This window comes from Petaurus breviceps, unplaced genomic scaffold (genome assembly GCF_028583685.1).
Source record: "Petaurus breviceps papuanus isolate PSGF00001 unplaced genomic scaffold, PetGlider_PUasm1.0 458, whole genome shotgun sequence".
NCBI lineage: Eukaryota > Metazoa > Chordata > Mammalia > Diprotodontia > Petauridae > Petaurus > Petaurus breviceps.
The window spans coordinates 308,460-329,041 of record NW_027186345.1 but is presented as its reverse complement, the minus strand read 5'-3'; the positions used below and the strand labels follow the sequence as shown (position 1 = coordinate 329,041).

General features: G+C 36.7%; 1 protein-coding gene across 2 annotated transcripts in view; it reads left to right on the top strand.

Moving 5' to 3' along the window:
• Positions 1 to 20,582, top strand: part of HIVEP1 (HIVEP zinc finger 1) — a 179,376-nt gene that overhangs the window by 110,412 nt on the left and 48,382 nt on the right. For both annotated transcript variants that reach the window (XM_069101353.1, XM_069101354.1), the window contains exon 4: positions 10,122 to 16,045. In XM_069101353.1, the coding sequence (XP_068957454.1) occupies positions 10,122 to 16,045 (5,924 nt within the window). The remainder of the gene's footprint in view (positions 1 to 10,121; positions 16,046 to 20,582) is intronic.

The following is a 20,582-nucleotide window of genomic DNA, read 5'->3' as shown; positions in this document are numbered from 1 at the left end:
AAACTCCCTGTTCATATTCTTTGACCACTTATTAGTTGGGGAATGACTTATATTCTTACAAATTTGACAAAGTTCTTTATATATTTGAGAAATGAAACATTTTTATGAGAGATTACCTATGAAAAATTTTTCCTATTTTCTGCTTTCTTTCTAGTCTTGGCTACATTGGTTTAATTTGTACAAGAACTTTTTAATTTAATATAATTTAAAATTATCCATTTTATATATCACAGTGTTCTTTATCTAGGTAATATGTTCCATGTTCCAATTTTCTTGTGATATCTCCCTTTATAAATAGATCATGTATCATTTTCGACCTTATCTTGGTACATGGTTTAAGATATTTGTCTATACCCAATTTCTGCCAGACTGCTTTCCAATTTTCCCAACAATTTTTATTTACCAATTAATGAATTCTTATCCCCAAAACAGAAATTTTTACTTTTGTCAAACACAAGGTTACTGTAATCCTTTATTACTAAAGAACATTTTTAATATCTTGCCTCATCTTTTCTAGTTGAATTGGTGCCCAAGCTCTGTGTGTGTGTGTGTTACTTCTCTCCCCCCCACCCCTGCTTTGAGGCTTTCCTTGTAGATATTTTGTAGTCATTCTCTTCTTCTGTGTTTGTATTTTGAGCATCACTCTCACCATGATAGCTTTTTTTGAGGGGTTTCCTTTTCCGTTTATTCAGTCTTCCAACCTACTTCTTGGTTTTGAACTTGGTTTTATAGTTGGGCTTTGCACACTTCTGGAGGGAAGGTATGACCTAGTCCTGTTGCTACTTTCTTGGGGATATTGTGTTATTTCTTTCCAGTCTTTCAGGTACAGATCTGTTTGGGGATCTGGTAATACTCCCAGAAGGTTCTGATACAAAGTAAAACTTGATTGTTCTGCCATCCTCTACCTTTGGAGTATCTGATCAGGGTTGGGATCTGAGCCACAGTAGACTGATATTAGACTCATCTACTATCAGCCAGATGGGAAGCTCTGCTGGATCAGAGTGAAAGACTGTCAGACTCCCCTTTTATTTTAGGATTTCTTTTTATTTTATTTTATTTTTGCTTTTTTGGAGGGCATAAGGGAGGACAATTGGGGTTAAGTGACTTGCCCAAGGTCATGTGGCTAGTTTTGTGTTAAGTGTTTGATGTCGGATTTGAACTCAAGTCCTCCTGACTCCAGGGCCGGTGCTCTATTCACTGCGCCACCTAGCCGCCCCCTATTTTAGGAATTCTACCTTGGTTATTCTTTTGTAGGCTTCAGGCTGAGCTAGAAACTAGAACTGAGACCTTGCTCTGCTTCTGGGGTCTAAAATGGCTTCTGAACTTGCTATTCTCTTGGTACATAGCCCTAGTAGCTGTGCCCTGACTCAGAGCACCATGCCTAGGCTCAGGTCCATCCCCCAGTCTGCCTTGGATATGTAGATAAGCCCAGCACCCAGTACTGGGTAGTGACTGATAAAGCTGCTGTTGCTGTGCCCAGGTGTGAATCTGAGACTTCCTCTTGCCCTGGTGCCTAGCCTCTTCCTGAGTGGGAATGTTCTGTGGGTAGTGTATTCCTGTCTAGACCTCCTCCCCAGCATCCACAGACTTCTCTATTTTCCTATAGCATGTAAACTCAGGTCTCACTGTGATTCCTTCCAATTTTGATATTTCTCAGACTCTGTGATGAAAAATTCAACAAAAGATGAATAAGAGGATTGCCTATTAGCAAACAATGAAGGCCCTTCCACATTTAAATATTGTAAATAGTCTAGTTCAACATTTCTTTTGTTCGATTTGACTTTTTTCAGCAGTATTGTCAGAGTGGAGAAATAGAAGGGATGACCAACATTGGAGGGTGGAAAACTACGGGAAAGTTGAGTAATTAGTAATAATTAGAGGTTGATGGTGAGCTTATCTTGAAATGGCTGATTGTATAGTCTCTGGGATAAATAATGTGATGCCAGGTTAGGGGTGACAGAACAAGAGAGAGGGGCAGAGGATAGAAATAACACACTGAGGAGACAAGTAGAGAGGACTTTGAGCTGGTTGCTAAAGACGTTTGTCTTTTCTGGCACCTAAAAAGCTGTGTTAGTGTTTCTTGTCTTTCATTTTCTCTCTGTGTTCCTTCATTGTCACTAGCTCCATTTTTACCTGGTTTATTGCTGCAAACACCTCGTACTTCTGCTGTCCACTCTTCCAATTATTCAGCACTTTGTTCTTCTGACCACTTTTCTTTTTGTCTACAACTCTCCACCCTACCTTTCCTTTCCCATCTCTTTTTCATCTGTTGATTTCCTCTGCTTTTTGGTATTGGTACCAATGGGGGGGTGGGAGGGAAGCAGTGGGGGAGGGGAGGGGGGAGGGGGACGAGTAGTAAAAGAGATTTTAAACAGGGTTTGTTTGTTTTTTGTTGACTTTTTTTTTTTTTGTCAGTGAATGGATTAGAAATTTCAAGTAATATTTAATCTTCAACTCTTGGTGTCTTCTTGCCAATATCTATTGTGCTTATTGCCACAGGTCTCACTTTGTTTACTTGACTGAAATGCTGGATGGTTAGAAATTTCAGACATCTACAAGTACAGATCAGGTGACATGATACTTTTCCTGATTCCCTTCCTTGTTAGGACTTTCTTCTACTTCAGATTTCCTCGCATTAACTGATCTGAATATATGTTGTATTCTCTCCAGTGAAATGCCAGCTTTCTAAAAAGAACTCCCACTTTCTTTTCATATCCCCACCTCCTGGCAGGTACCTTAACAAATGAGTAAATTAAGGTTATATAGTATATTATTTAGCATCATCTAAACAATGAACATTTATTAAGTATCTATTATGTACCAGGCACTTTGCTAAGTACTGAGGATACAAAAAAGGTAGTCTCTGTCCTCAAGGAGTTTACAGTCTAATGGGAAAGACAAAAAGCAAACAAGTATGTAGAAACATGCTTTATACAGGATAAATAGAGAATAAATGAGAGGTACAAGACTAGGATTAAGAGCATGTTCTTTAGTCTCAAAGGAAAATGTTTACAACCCCTTAATTTCTATATTAAAAATGAAGGATGACTCTTTAAATAGGAGTTTTTCTGTATAATAGGTTAGTGATTATGTTACCTTTACTCATTAAGCCAATTCAGTAAGCATTTTTTTTTAAGTTATTAATGTATACTTAGCACATATTCGTAAGACACCTAGGTGATACAATACATAGAGCTCTGGACTTGAGGTTAGGAAGACTTGAACTGAAAACCTGCCTCAGATAATAACTAGTGGTGTGACCCAGGGCAAATCACTAAATCTCTGTCTGCCTCACTTTCCTCATCTGTAAAATGGAGATAATAATAACAACACCTTTATCTGTTGCAAGGACCAAATGAGATACGTAAAGTGCTTTGCAAACTTCAAGTCACTATATTAGTGCTATCCCCTTTATTGTTGTTATTATTATTATCTTATTCACATACTCTGGTTAACATTTGAATGGGATTACTATGCCCAGAAAAAAATTGTAAATAGGTACCTTTCCCCCTTTGTCACCCATGGAGGTGGGGGGAAGTAAATATATAAAGTGCATATGCTGTCTTAGGGCCACTATGTTCGTTGGTATGACTGAGCTGCTTTGTCTTTGCAAAGGAAGGCTTACTGGGGACAAGAATGATAGGGCATATATTCAGAAATGAAGGTATAATTTTAAAACAAACAAAAATAAAGCAAAGTAATAAATTTTATTGATATATTTATGCATCCACAATATTGAAAACATGTTTTATTAGAGATATCTTTTTCAGTAATCATTAAATGTTATCTTGGTAGTGCTCTGATTTCTGCTATATATTTCAGACATTCACTAATTCAATTAATATAACTAGCATCCATGTTTTGAGTGAAAGAAAGAGAAACAGTTAATTTAATAGAACTCATTCATTGCATATTCATGTAGACATCTTCTATCTGGTCTCTCTGTGTCCAGGCTCATCACTTCTAATGTGTCACAAATAACAGTTTGGGACTCATCTCCCTTAAACCTAATCATCATATCCAATTAGTGTCTTTTCTGTTCTGGTTCTCCTTTACTGCTGTGTTGCATTTGACACTATTGGCTACTCCTTCCTTGTATTCCATTTATTATGACTATACCTCATGAGATCATTCAGGAAAAAAAAAAAAGAATTGTGTTTTAGTGAGCATTATATCTTTTTTTTTTTTTTGAGATTCAAAGCTATATTTTTCTTTAAAAATTTATTTATTGGGGGCATCTAGGTGGTGCAGTGAATAGAGCACTGGCCCTGGAGTCAGGAGGACCTGAGTTCAAATCCAGCCTCAGACACTTGACACACTAGCCGTGTGACTTTGGGCAAGTCACTTAACCTCAATTGCACTCCAAAATAAAGGCAAAAAAAATTTATTTTTATATGCATTAATGATATGCCATTCTCTCTACCCATTTGTTGAATCAAAAATAAAAAAAGAAAAGAAACTTTCATCATAAACATGTGTAATCCAGCAGTACAAATCCCCACATTAGGTATGTCTGAAAATATATCTCTCTATGTGTTTCAAGTTTATCATCTCTGTTTTTTCTTTAGTCTTCTGAACTCCTTGCATTAATGTTCTAAATTCTTTTGGAGTTGCTTTCTATTCATATGACATCATTTGTTTAGCTATTCCCCAGTAGCAGAATAGACCCTTAGTTTCCAGATTTTGTTGGCTATGAAGTCATTATAAAGATTTTTGTATGTGTTGTTCCTTTTCCTTTTTGTTCGATATATGGGATGTAGGCCTGGTAGTTATGGGCGCAGCAAAGGATGTCACAATTTAGTGAGTTTAGGGGCATAGTTACAAATGCTTTTCAGAATGGCTGTAACTAATTCACAGCACCACTAGTAAAATATTAATGTGCCTGTTTTCTCAGTAGCTCCTCCAACATTTCATTTTTTGTTGACTTTGCTAGTTGTATGGATCTGAGGTAAAACTGCAGAGTGGCTTTAATTTGCATTTCTTTAATGTGGATACTTATGAATTGAAGCAGAGTAAAGGAAGGGGGACCAAAAAACAAACCCCATTATACATAATAACTACAACAATGTAAATAGAGGGAGAAAGGAGACTGAACATTGTAATGTTCATTGCATGAACATTGTAATGTTAATTATAATGACCAAGAAATTTGATTCCACAGAAGATTTGAGAAAATGCACTTTCTTCCCTTCATTGGAGGTATAAGGGATACGAGTATGGAATATTAGACATCCTTTTAGACATGATGTGTTAGTTTTGCTACACTACTTTTATTTTCCCTCTTAATCTGTTACAAGACATGACTTGCTACATAGGTGAGGGGAAAGATATATATTTAGAAATTAATATAAAACAAAAGATAAATAACATTTAAAAAACCGAGACTTAGGAAAGTACTAAGAAAAAAATTCTGAAGACAGAAAGAGCATTTGGGGCATGCTGGAATCAATGAAGACTTAATTTGAACTGAATCTTGAAAGCTAAATGGATTAAGTAGATAAGAGAGAAAAATTGAAGGTACAAGAAAGAAATGGGATAATTATTGCTTGGTGGTTCCAGATGGTTGCTGGTGGAGCCAAGAAGGTATAGAATTGAGCCTAAGGGAAAAGACTGAACTTTGAAACTAAGAGGCAGATTAGCCTTAGGAAAGAAGAGGGAAATACTTCCCTTGAGATAGGAGTGAATGAGGAAAAGGTATAGTGAAAAGACAGAGGTAGAAGAGGAATCTGATTGAACTCATCATTTAAGACGATATCAAACTTTCAGTAAAGTTAGTGAAGCCATCTAATAAGTATGATGGTATCTAGGATATAGTCAGGAATTTGAGGAGAGTGGGAAGACATTTTGGAACTATTGCCTTGGGTAATATAGTTAGGAGTTGATAAAAAAGATAGCCAGGCAATAAAGATAAATAACATCATGTTTTAGTGGATCTTGTTGAATGTGATGAGATCACTCTAGTGATGATTGATTGCTCTGTGGAGGGAATGGAGAAAAAAGATGAGCATTCTCCAGTTATGGAAATTTGCGGGATGGGCACAACAGCAAATTAAGGGAGCAAGTGTGTGTGCTGTGAGCAGAAATATTGTTGAAATGGCTATTGCTATACTGAAGATATATACTAGCCAGGTGAACATAGACTTTGAGTGATGGAGTAGGAGAATGAGGAAGAGTCAGGTCAGGGGATTAGCTCTTCTGGTAAAGGTCATACAGTCAAGGGATTGGGGAGGTAGGGAGGTATTAACTTTTATAGTTCAAGATTTTAGAGGTAGAGAAATTCTGATGGATAATGAAGTATGGTCATACTGGGAGAAGACTAAAATAGAGAAAAAGGTCCTTAGATTTGAGGAGGCTGTCTGTGAGGTTATAGTTTCTTTAGAACATTGAAATCATTGAGACTAATGCTAAGGAGTTGGAATAGAGGAGAAGACTATATACCAGTGCTGACATTGAGAATAGTGGGAAGGTATAAACAGGAAGTCTGTAGATAACAGAGAAGGAAGGAAAAGGGAAGAATGCTTTGGGGTTGGGACTCATTTAATCACTTAAATTTATTTCATAAAACCTAACACATAGGTGTTTGATAAATCATTGTTGACTGAATGATAAAACTATCTTCACTTCTAGGAATGATTGAAATCTGCTGATAGGTGAAATATTGGATAGAATTCTAAATTTGAAGTCAGGAAGACATGAGTTCAAATTCTGCTTCTGATACTAGCCAGGGAAGTCATTTAACCTCTCTTTGACTCTTTCCTTATCTGTAAAATGGGAATAATAATCCCTATATACTCCATCTACTATACTCTTGCCTTTCCACTGGCTTTCTTGCTCTTTTCTTTCATCTTTTGCTTCTTAATTTCCCTGACTTTAGTGTTTTGCCCAGATCTCAATATACATATGATACATATACATATATGTGTGTATATATATGTATATGTTTATGTGTATATATAATTTCTAATTAAGTAACGAGTGCCTTCTTGTTGGTCCAGAATTTGCAATTTCCTTTTCTGTTTCCTCTTGTTTTTGAAGGATAATGCTGTCACTGAGGTATGCCACAAATTTAAGTGCATTATTTTTGATAGGAAAAAAATATTCCTAGCAGATATTCAGATAATTACCATCTTTCTTTACTACACTATTTATTTCCTTTACTACAATATCATGTTTTCTTGCCAGGTCAATGACCTATTTCCCAAACTCATCTGATTTGTTCCTTTTCTGCAAATTACATTATATCTTCAGTTTCTTCCTTTACTCATCCTCATTTAATTTCTTCTTTACCATATTTTCCCTTAGATTCCTAGGGTTTCAACTCATGAGTATGCCTTGTTCATATATGATGATTCTCACATTTATTTTATCAAATGTCTCACTTTTTCTTAATTGGCTCTACTGATTTAGGACTTCTCTGACTTACCCCCTATACACCAAGAAAGATCCTATCAACCTTGGTACTCTACCTTATCACCACCTTCCAGCTCTCTGATTGGAGAATGGAGCCATGAACTACAAAACCTTCATTTAAGGAAGGAGCTCAGCTCAGCTGCCCTCATTTTCACCTGGCTGTATTGTTTTGGAATTTCTCTGACTTTTCCATCATGTCCCCATGTTGGGTCTCTCCTCTACCCACCACTTTTCAGCTGCCTTTTGTGTGTCAGCTTCCTCCATTAGACTATAAACTCCTTGAGGAGAGGGACAGTCTTTTTGAATTTGTGTCCCTAGAACTTAGCATAGTGTCGGCATATGGTATATGCTTAATAAAATTTATTGACTTTTTAAATAAATACACTAATCCAGAGTCATATTCTAGTCATGACTGCCATCCCACCAATTTTCAGTGATACTTGTGAAGTCAAATTTTCCTCCTTAACATTGCCAATTCTGTTCATTCCATTTATTTTCCAAACATTTTTTTATTTGTATAAGTTAAGAAACTGAGTTTTATTGTTCTTTTTTTCTTCAGTGGTATCTCATGTGAATTATCAGTCCCATGTTCTACTATTCTTATTACGTACTTGATTCTCTTTGTGGTGCCAAGTTTGGCAGATTTATGTGGAAAATTTTGCGCTTTCCCTTCAGTTTTCAATTAAAGTCCTCTTGAACAAATTCACAAGATGCCAGGAAAATAAGTGTTTATCAGCTTTTTTTTTTTTAAATGAATTCCTTCTCCGTTCAAGAACTTATCATTTCTGGATTTTAAGCAATGTTATAGAAACCTAAAACTTATCAGATTCTATCATCTTTACAGTTGGTCATTTCCCAAATCTCCCTCTTCTGACTCCCCTACCTTTAAGCAACAGTAATGATGAAATCTCTACAGAAGTCTTCAGTTTTTGCCTAAGACCACATATCCTTGGCAATATTTTCTGTGTTCTTTGAGGAGCTTTGTTTGTCCCCACATGAATGATCGGAAGTTAGTAGTGGTTATCAGGTCTGATTCATCTTGGGAGGGTCTCTACCACATCCCTATTATTATATCAAATCTGCTGAAAGAAAGTTAGATCTGGAGTCAGAAAGACATGAGTTTGTATCCCACCTGTAATACTTGTTAGCTTTTTGTCCATGAGCAAGTCGCTTAACTTCTCTGATATTCAGTCACCTGCTTTATAAAGTGAGGATGATAACCTCACAAGGCACTTGTAAGACTTAAATGAGACAATACGTGGGCATTTTATCCCCTAACAAAGACAGAAGGATAGTATTATGAAGTAAATTAGTATTTTAAAATTACTACCTTAGCAAAATATGAACTTATCCTGAATTTAATAGCTATTCTCACCTAGTTGGTTAAATAAGCTTAAAAAGGAATTTAGAATGCCTTGCTGACTTAAAAAAACACATTTATTTTCACATCATTACCTTGTGATAAGTAATAGATAGGAACATGTTAATCCTTTTTTTTTTCTTGTAAGTGAATAAAGTGAAGTATAGAGAACTGGTTGTCTGTACCTTGGAATTCCAGAATCCATGACTCCAATGCCTAGGGAAGTTAATTCCCTTACCTTTGGAGCTCAGACTTTAGAGCTCAACCCAGGAGATGGGTGACTGAGTATATATTAGCCCATTTAGCCCACTTTATCTTCTAGTTGGCACCAGATACCAAATAATGCTCTACCTTAACATCCCATCCAGCCATCCACCAAAGCTTCTGTACCATTTTCCTGCGTCTTTTTATTCTTCCCCCTTTACTTGACCCTTCCTCCTCCTCTGAACTTCCTTATTACTATTGAAGGCACCTCCAACCTTATAACTTCAGTGTCATATCAAACATTTCACTCTCTTTCAAACTGTATCCCAGATGCCAGACATTTGCCAAATCTTGTTATTTCTCTTTCCACAAAATCTCTTGTATTTGTCTTTTTCTCCACTTACATAGCCACCACCTTAGTCATCACCACTTTTCCCTGGATTATTACAGTAGTCTACTAATTGGTCTCCCTACTTCAAGTCTCCCTTTCTTTCTATTCAATCCTCTACAGAGCTATCAAAATGATACTGCTTAAAGTATAGATCTGATCCTGTCACTCCCACCTTACACAATAAAATCCTTGGGCTCTCTAGGATCAAATATTTATCTTTATCCTTTTTTAAAATTTCAATTTTTGTACAGTGACTAGAGTACTGGCCCTATAGTCAGGAGGACCTGAGTTCAAATCCAGCCTCAGACACTTAACACGTACTAGCTGTGTGACCTTAGCAAGTCAATTACCCTTCTTCCTCCCTCCAAAAAAAAAAAAGATAAAATTTCAATTTTTGTGTTCATTTTATAACAGACAGGATAGTTAGTCTGGTGGTAAATATATATAGTTTACAAATAAATAAATTCATATTAAGGATGTGTGTTCATTTTTTTAACTGATAAGTGGGTTCACTCGAAAAGAATATGGATATCACCATTGCTGTAGCAGAATAGTTCTGTTCACAAAGATCCTGAAAGTACTGAGTGTTAAGAGCCGTCAAGAATATTAAGAACTAGTATAATTTTCATTCTACTTGAATTTTTCTCATTTTTTCACAGTTCTATCGTGTTCTTCATTTTTGTTGCTGTTGTTTTGTTATTATAGTAGGTATTTTAAAGTCATTTCAATTAATTTTTTTTCTATTTCCCTCCACAGACATTTTAGAGACTGGTGTTAAAGGAACAACAGACACAGTTAAAGGTGTGAAACGGAAAAAGATTGTAACTGAAAACCATTTGAAAAAAATACCAAAATCACCCCTGAGAAATCCTCTTCAAACAAAGCTTAAGGAAAATACAGAACAATCTTTTAATGTGCTTCATAGGACTTCAGAATACCAGAAGGAAGAGAATCACTTTCCAGTAGAAAATGGGAAACAATTTATCAAACAAAATGGGGAAACACTTTTAGTAACAACCAAAGCCTCAAAAGCTGAAACATCAGTGCCCCCAAAGAAGTTGTCTTTATCACAGCATTCCTTGGAATTACGCAAGTGGAGATCAGAAGGCTCTGATTCAGGAGAGTTCAATTTGTCCAGTGAACAGGGTATCTCTAGTTCTATGTCAAGTATGACTAAGACTGACAACAGTGAATGTATTACTTTTAATTGTAGTACTACTTCATCTTCATACACAAGCACTGCATTCGATGTCTTATTGAAAGCCATGGAGCCAGAACTGAGTACCTTATCACAAAAGGGGCCTTCTTGTGCTATAAAGGTAGAAAAACTGAGACCAAATAAAGTTGCCCGATCTCCTTCTAAACTAAAACACAGTCAGAGTACTCCAAATCACTCTTTGTCACACCAAGAATTTGTTCCTGATTCACAGGTTTCTCCTTGTACCTTACAAACTGTACATGGATCTGCTGCCAGCAAGGATGAACAAGCACCAGTTCAGTCAGCTTCTCCTTCACATACTATCCATGAACAATTTGTTTCCAAATCTACTCAACATAATCAGCTTTCCATATGTCAGGGATTTACTAGGTCACTTACACATCAGCAAAGTCAAGATAATCCCCAAATCCCACAAGTATACAATATAGCAGTAACGTCTTCTATAAATCATACCCCACCTTCTAATGTATCTCAGGTTATTCCTCAAAACCAGCCAGTGAATTCTTCTTCACCAATGTCAGTAAGTCCGACCAATTCCACACAGTTATCTATAGCCCCAGTGTATAATTCGACTCAAGTTGCTTCCATTGTTAATCACAGTGTGGAACAAATGTATAATCTAATTTTGAAAGATCAGAAGCCCAAAAAGCAAGGAAAATACATTTGTGAATATTGCAGTAGAGCTTGTGCAAAACCGAGTGTTCTTCTAAAGCATATCCGCTCGCATACAGGAGAAAGGCCCTATCCTTGTGTGACTTGTGGATTTTCATTTAAGACTAAAAGCAATTTATATAAGCACAAAAAATCTCATGCACATGCTATCAAACTGGGACTTGTCTTACAGCCAGACTCAAGTGGTTTATTCCTATCACATGAATCAGCTAAAGCACTTAATATTCATTCAGATGTTGAAGAAAGTGGTGAAAGTGATGATGAAGGTACTGCTGATGAAAGACAAGACGACCAAGGTTCCATAGAACTGGAGTCTACACAAATAATGAAAATTATATCAAATTCTGAAACTTTACAGAAATCAAGTTCTATTCCAAGTAATCCAGATCATGTATTAGGTGACTTTTCACTACAGGAAAAATCTTCAGAATCACAAGGAAGAACATCACTACCTAAAGTAGTAGTTCACCCAGTGAACATTTCCCCTTTAAGAGCAGATAGTCCAAAAGTTATAGATTCCTCTCTTGAACTCCCTAATACACAAAAACCAAGGGACATTCAAGTTACAAATACAAAGTCAAGTTTAGATAATGTGTCTTCCTTAGAGACTGATGATAAGGCCCATCAGAAAGGGGGTGTCTCACAGTTGGAAGAAAGGCAGGAGTCTCATATAGGACCTATACATGCACAACTACAAAGGCAACAGGCTACTGATTGTCCCCAAGAGCAACAAGGCAAGCATTTGCTCAGTCCTCGAAGTTTAGGAAGCACAGATTCAGGTTACTTTTCACGTTCTGAAAGTACTGATCAGACAATGAGTCCACCTCCTCCCTTTGTAAGAGTGTTACCCACCATTGAAAAAGATCCAAATAAAAATAACGGACCCTATACAGTTACTGTCAGTACAGCACCATCTTCAACTGTACAAACAGCCTCTGGCGAAAAAGCATTGATTTTGTCTGGTCAAATGCGTCCACCAATGGCAACAAAAACACTAGAAGAACGCATATCAAAGTTAATTTCAGATAATGAAGCCTTGGTAGATGATAAGCAGCTAGACAGTGTGAAACCAAGAAGAACCTCTCTCTCTAGAAGAGGTAGTATAGATTCACCAAAATCATATATATTTAAAGATTCTTTCCAGTTTGACCTAAAACCTATGGGAAGGAGAACTAGCTCAAGTTCTGATATACCAAAGTCCCCTTTCACACCTACTGAAAAATCTAAACAAGTATTTCTTTTGTCTGTACCTTCCCTTGACTGTTTACCTATAACCCGAAGCAATTCTATGCCTACTACAGGTTATTCGGCCGTACCTGCAAGTATAATACCACCTCCTCATCCACTAAGAGGAAGTCAATCATTTGATGACAAAATTGGCTCTTTTTATGATGATGTCTTTGTATCAGGACCTAATTCTTCAGTACAACAAAGTGGACATCCTCGTACTCTTGTGAGACAGACAGCAATAGAAGATTCTTCTTCAAATGAAAATCATGTTCTTGGAACAACACAGTCTTCAGATGAAGGCTATCTTGGATGTAATGTTTCTAATGAAACTTTATTGCCAAGAAGTAAGTCATTTGCACAAGGATCAAATTTGGAAAAAAAGAAATCCCATCAAGGCCGAGGAACAATGTTTGAGTGTGAAACCTGTCGAAACAGATATAGGAAACTGGAAAATTTTGAAAATCACAAGAAATTTTACTGTTCAGAGTTACATGGACCAAAAACAAAGGTAGCTATACGAGAAGCTGAACACAGTCCAGTGTCTAGCAGTACACAACCTCCAGTCCTGCACTATAGAATGGCTGGTTCATCTGGAGTCTGGGAACAGACACCACAGATAAGAAAAAGAAGGAAAATGAAAAGTGTTGGAGATGATGATGAGCTTCAACAAAATGAAAGTGGAATTGCTTCAAAAAGTTTAGAAGGTATTCAGTGTCAGACTATTTCAGGAGGTGCTAGTTTGTCTAAACATAATGTCGACACAAGCAGAAAACCGTCTGGATGTATAACATTACAAAAATCTCAAATTCAACTTGTTACTAGGAGTACAGAACAGACTATTGAACCTAAACTCTCTCCCATTGTGGAAAAGCAAATAAATTCAATTACCCAGGAAAAGATAGAGTTGAAAAGACAAGGGACTGGAATTTCAGTAATACAGCATACCAATTCACTAAGCAGAGCTGCTTCCTTTGAAAAATCTGAGCCTTTTGAAAGAGGTTCCCCAGTTTCTTTTCAAGAGTGTAATAGATCAATGAAGCATGGACCTTTGAAAACAATTAGAATTATTCAAGAGGATGGATGTATTCCTGGGAGTGCTGTTTACCATCCCCAAATTGTGTTGTCAGATTCACCTAGAGTAGAATTTCAAGAAAGTCCTCGAGTGGTTTCAAATGAAAGAAATCTACTGATACAGTCAAGACTGGTTCGCCAACATAATATACAAGTCCCTGAAATATTGGTCACAGAAGAACCAGATCGTGACCATGAAACCCAAAGTAATGATCAAGAAAAAACAGAAAAATTCAATTGGCCTCAACGGAGTGAAACTTTAGCAAAATTGCCAACAGAGAAACTGCCACCCAAAAAGAAAAGGATCCGTTTAGCTGAGATGGAACACTCCTCTGCTGAATCAAGCTTTGATTCTACCCTTTCTAGGAGTCTAAGTAGAGAGAGCAGTTTATCACATACTTCAAGTTTCTCAGCTTCTTTAGATATAGATGAAGTTTCTAAAATTGAGAATACCTCCAGAATTGAAAGTATAAATAAGTCAGAGCTCCTTATGATTCCAGCTGGCTCACAAACATTGAGTGTGCCAGGAACTCATTATAGGGAAATGAGACGAGCTGCTTCGGAACAAATTAATTGCACACAGCCATCTATGGAGGTCTCTGACTTTAGAAGTAAGTCTTTTGACTGTGGAAACACATCTCCATCCAAATCAATTCCACTAGTGGAGATACAGACTCTGAAGTCTCCTACTGGCATTGGAATTACAGGACACGTGCCTCTTTTAGAAAGAAGGAGGGGACCTCTTGTACGTCAAATATCTCTAAACATAGCTCCAGATAGTCATCTGCCTCCTCTAATAACATCATCTTTCCCGAATACTCTTGTATCAGATGTAACCACAGTGACATTTCATAGATCTCAGATCTCTAGTAAATCTGCAAATGAGTTTCCTTCGAACTCTTTACTTTCCCATATTCAAGTTAAGGACTTGGAACCAGTAATCTCAAATTCTGTTTCTACAAACCCTCCACAGCTTTTAGGCATCAATTTAACAAATCAAATTTCTCTTACCCCTGAGCACCCAAATGTGCAAACTTCTTTTGAAGCAACCACTCGAGGTAAAAAATCAGACACCATTTCCACCACACATTTGTCTTCTGAAAGTGAGGATTGCTTTGCTCCAAAGTATCAACTTCACTTTAAAACTCTGCATTCAAGTCAGTCATGTTCAAATTCCATAAATGCCTTGTCAAACCAAGTTCATCCAAATTTAGTTAGTGTGAACCAAAGTGTGACTTCATTAAAAATATCTGGTACATCTACTTCTTGCCCTTTGCCCCCTCTAAAAACTGGACATTTGTGCAGTCAAATACAGAAGACATCACCTTTTGTGATTCCTGTTCATATTCAGGGCAATGTACCACCCTATAGTCTTGCTACTGTTACATCCCTTCCACAAATTTTAGTAACCCAGGATCAATCAAGTCAGCCAGTTTGCAAGACAAATATGGTTACAGTGCCAACATCAGAAAGTGCAATTCAGATGCCAAAATCACACCAGGATCCCCAGAATGCTTTGCCAAACTCACAAAAGCAGCTTGTTAAAGAAAATGTGTTTTCTGAGATAGGCCAAAATTCATCACTATCAGAATCCTCAACTATAATTCAGAAAATCCCTGTCAGTGGTCTTTCTCCTCACCCAGAATCATCAGCATCAAGTAAAAGAATGCTTTCCCCAGCCAATAGTTTAGATATTGCCATGGAGAAACAACAGAAACGAGCTAAAGATGAAAATGGTGCTGTTTGTATAACAGATATTAGATCATTACAACTATTGAATGTGAAAGTTAGTGATTCTAATAAACACAAAAAGCCTGTTTTGGTGAGACAGGTTTGTACTACAGAGCCCCTTGAAAGTGTTTTATTGGATCAGGAAATTATTCCACAACCTGGAAATAGCAGCGACCCTGGCAGTTTGATAGATTGTTTGCCGTCCAATACCTCTTCAGGGAATTTGAAATCTGAAATTGTAGAACATATAAAAGAATTGCCAGAATTAGGAAATGTTAAATCTTCTATATCTCTAAATCTTGCAGCTAGAAACCCACCTGCATCTTCTCCAGAAAATATTCACATTTCTCCTTTGAAGAGTGCAAACAGTAACCAAGAAAGGAATTCCCCAATGGTTAAGAACAAGTGTAACAAAATGAGTATCCAGGAACTAGCTACTTCTTTAACATTTAATTCAGGAGATGTACAGCAGCTATCCTTTCCAAGCCTAAAGACTACAACAAGTTTTACGTGGTGTTACCTTGTGAAACGGAAGCCATTACATTTGCCTCAAAATGACCAAAAAACTTCAGCATATTCAGTATGGAATATTAGTTCCAGTAATCCAAATCCACTTGGTTTGCCTACAAAAGTTGCACTTTCTCTCCTTAATTCAAAACAGAAGTTTGGAAAATCCCTATATAGTCAAGCAATAACTTCTCATTCCAAATCAGATGTACTGGTCTATTCAAGCAAATGGAAAAACAATTTAAGCAAGGTACTTCACATATAATTATTTTCTAAAAACAGTTCATGTAATTAATTTCTTTGTACATCTAAAGTGTTTAATTGGAAAATAATGTATTTTCATTTAAACTACTGAAATCTGCCCTAATTATACAGGTAACTATTTAAGCAAAAACATTAGCATTTGTCATAATGTACCGTATTAAGTAACTATAGACCTTTCAATAAATCCATCTTTTTACATTTTCTGACACTGATAATTTGGAGAAGCTATTATCTTAATCTGATGAGTGATGTTGAAGACTTGGATGAGGGCAATGGTAGTAGAGTAGCACAAATAGGAGACATTGTGGAGGTGGAATCAGTAGCTTGGTAAATGGAGATGTGCATGTGAGATTAAGGAGGAAGTCAAAGGTGATTTAGATTGATACTATGAGTAAAGTGGCTAACAGGAAGAACTGACTGGGGTAGTAAAAGAGATGGACAGCAAGTGACAATTGTGAGTTCAGTTGAAATATGTGGAGTTTGGGTCCTGGTTGGTCCTTCAGGTAGAGCTCAGGACTTTGAGAAGTGTGAACCTGGAGCTTGGGGAAGGAAGTCTAGGCTGCAAGTAAAGATTTGGGAAATCATTCGCATAAAGGTGATAGTGTAATCTACCAGAGGAAAGAAGATGATCCAGATAAAGATTGTAGAAAGAAAAGAGGATCAAAGACATAACCTTAAAGAATGAGCACATTTAGCAAGCAGGATGAGGAAGAGAAGACATGAATGATAACTTTCCAATAGAAGTTTATGAGAACGTTGAATATCAAGAGCTTTCATAGAATGCATTTTAAAAGGATGAGTTGTGAGGACTTCTTGCCTTAGAATCTGATCATTTCCCTTTAGAATTATCCCTCATTTAAGCAGAATACTTTAAAGATGTTCCCTATTAAAGTAAAATATGTTCAAGTTTATGTTCATGTAGGGTTTTTTGTAGCTGCTGTTGATGCATATTTGACTTTAATATTGAGCTGTTGTTGAATAGCTTAGTAAAATTGTTAGTCACAAAAAGGAGACACCTCAAATAAAAAGACACTTCAAACAAAACCATAGGATGGCTATTTTGAGAGAATTTGCATGCCCTTTATTCTGTGCCTGTCTTTGAAAATCAGATGTGACACTTTTTAAAGCATTTCTCTTGAACACTGTGTGTTGAATTGCTGTAGTCAGTGGCCACAAGATTTTTTTCAGGTCTCTTATGGACCTGAATTCTGACTATAATTCAAAATGATTTTTTTATGTTGGCTTTGCATTTTTGAAGGTATTTACTTTATAATATTTTATTTTCTAACACCATAGTGAATTTATCAGATTTGCTTTGTGGGGAAGGGATGTATGATAGCATCTAGACAATTGCTCATCATGATTATGCAGCATTTTTTCTTTTTTAATAGTTCCCCTGTGGGTAGGAAACTGTAGCTGTTTCCACACTGTCAATCATGCTTCTAGAACAAGAAGTTTTACTCTGAAGGTATCAGAAGTTGAAAGGCGCTCTTTTAATAACCCTATTTCTTAGACATTTTCAGCTTAAAGGTGTTTATATACCTCTCCTTTTATATTCGGTGATATGATGCAGTGGACAGAACTATAGACTGAAGATTAAGAAACATTTTTTAAAAATTTGAACAAAGAAGCATGTGAAGCCCTTATTTAGCTAATTGTTTTTCTTTTAAAAAATTAAGCATTGTGTAAAAAAAAAGTGTTTAAAGTCAGCAGTTCTAAATTGGGAGGCAACAAACAACAGTGGAGAAAGGTAGCCCCGGAGTTTTCCTGGCTGGGTTCAAGCCCTATATCAGTCATGTGACCCTGGGCAAATCACTTTTTTACTCTCTCAGTGCCCCTCAGATGACTCTTTGAAGATCTTGAGTTCCAGAGCAGTTGATGACCTATATTGTTGGAAATGAAATCTTCTTCCCCCAAAACATTCTAAAAGATTTTTAGTAATTAATATTAGTTGCTTACTGCAGAGTTACTGGTACCAAAGATAAAACACATACACTCTCACACACTCACAAACACAAAACAAGCAGAGTGGTACAGTGAAAAGAGCAATGGATTTGTCATTAGAGGACCTCAATTCAAATCCCGTCTCTTATATGTGGTCTTAATTAAATTTCTGAATATTTCTAGATCCCAGTTTACTCATCTGTAAAATGAGGAAGGGTAAGTCTGGAGCTTGGGGGTTGAACTGGCATGGCCTCTGAGGTTCCTTCCATTTCTTAATCAACGATTCTGTGATCTATGTCATAGATATAAACAGTGTGTACACATTTACTGTATTCTGACCAGTGAAAATAAATGCCAGATTTTTACCCCCCCCCTTTTTTTCTTTTTCATTTTGTAGAAGAAACAGAATGTATAAGCAGTTCATATGATAGACTTCCCTGTATACCCTAGATGTTTTTTAATGACTCCCCTTCAAATCTTGTATCGGACTGTGAAACTATTTCCCTGAAATCATCATCCTTTTTCTTTTAAAGGGAATAAGTCTTAATTAAGTACCAATTATGTGCCAGGCACTGGAGCACTTTACACATATTATCTCATGTAATCCTCATAACAACTCTGTGAAATAATTGCTTTTGTGATCTCCACTTTACAGTTCAGGAAACTAAGACACACAATGGTTAAGTGACTTTTAAAGGGTCTAAGAAGTATCTACAAAGAGCTAAGAAGTGTCTGAGGCTGAATTTGAGCTAGGGTCTCACTGAGTCCAGGTCCAGCACTCTGTCCTATAGGCTGCCTAGCTGACTTAGCCTTCTTTAATAAAGAAACTGTTGAAATTTATTATTATACTCAAGAAGATAATTATTCAAATGTATGATTATCTGCAGAAGAATTTGTAGTAGAAGTAGTTTCTGAGGAAGGTTTCTTGGGAAGAAATATTTGGTTGGACTGTTTTCCTAACAAAAGTTCTTTTTTTCCCTCTTTCTTACCAAACTTCTTTCCTTTTTTTACAGTCCGAAGTCCCTTGACATCATTCCCTATACTCTCCTTCTTCTTGACTTAAATCTTTCAGTTGAAGAGGTGGTGATTGTCCATTCCAAGGTCAGCCACTTTCTTCTCCAGATTACTTCCCCTAACATTACTTTTCTTTCTGGAGAATCTCCGTCTTTTCTCTCTGTCTTTCTATGTCAGAAGCTGTCTTTCCTCATTGCCTTCACTTCCTATCTACTCATTCTCATGCCTTTGAAATCTGACTTCTGACATCATCATTCCCACTGTTCTTTACAGTAACCAGTAATCTCTTAATTGTCAAATTTAAGAGCTTTTGCTCAATCCTCATCCTTCTTGATCTCTCTCTAGCATTTGAAACTCCACCACCTCTCTTCCTCCATAATTTTTCCTCCTTTCATTTTCATGCTTTTGTTCCAACTCAGTTTCCTCCTGCCTGCTAACTACTTCTTCTGAATCTCTTTTGCTGGATCATCCACCATATACTACCTGCTAACTGTGGATGTGCTCTATGGCTATGTCCTGGATCCTTTTCTTTCTATATATTCCTTCTCTTTCGTTGGCTTCATCAACTCAAGTGAATTCAGTTATCATCTGTAGGCAGATTGACTGCAAGATCCAAGATCATTCTTAGTCTGTCATCTGAGTTCCATCTGAATGTTCCATAGCTGTCTCCAACCAAACATGTTCAGAACTGAATTAAATATCTTTTCCCATGAAGCCAACTCTCTTCCTAACTTCTCTTTTTCTGTCGAAGCCACCACCATCCTTTCAGTCACCAAGGCTTACATCAGCAGAGTCCTTTTTGACTCTCCTTCTTGACTACATATGTCCACTTAGTTGCCAAATCTTGTCAATTCTATTTCTGTATTTCACACATTGTATTCATTCTCTCCTTTCACTTATACTGTTGTAGTTCATGTCCTCATCACTTCTCACCTGAACCATTTAAATAATATCCTAATTAGTCTTCTTCCTTTCAGCCCATCCTGAGCTGTCAAAGTGATTTTCCTAAAATGCCATTTATTATTGCCTCTAACACTAAATATAAATTCCTGTTTGCCATTTAAATTCCTGGGCAGCCTGTTCCTAAGACATATTCATATTTGTTCATATACGTACATAATACATATATATATGGAGAGAGAGACAGACAGACATTAAACCCCTTCTTGCCAACTATTTTTCTAGACAAACTAGCCTTCTCACCGGGCATTCTTTCTTCTGACTCTGCCTTTGTACTTACTGCCCCTTGCTCCTGTAATACAATTTCTTAGATTCTCTGGTTTCCTTCAAGGTTTAGGTCAAGTACTACCCTGATTCACCCATCTGAGAGTGAGACAGAGAAAGAGAAAAGATTATGATGATGATGATGGTGATGGTGGTGGTGATAAACTCCTCAAGGGCAAGGGCAAGTTGATTCTAGCTTTTGTGTGTCTAGTGTTAACACGGTGCTTGCTACATAGGTTCTTAAAAGTTTTTTTTTTTTTCAAAGAATTTATTATTTATTTTTAACATACTTTTTGAAAAGTTGAATTCCGAATTCTCTCTCCTTCCAGCCCCTTCTCCAT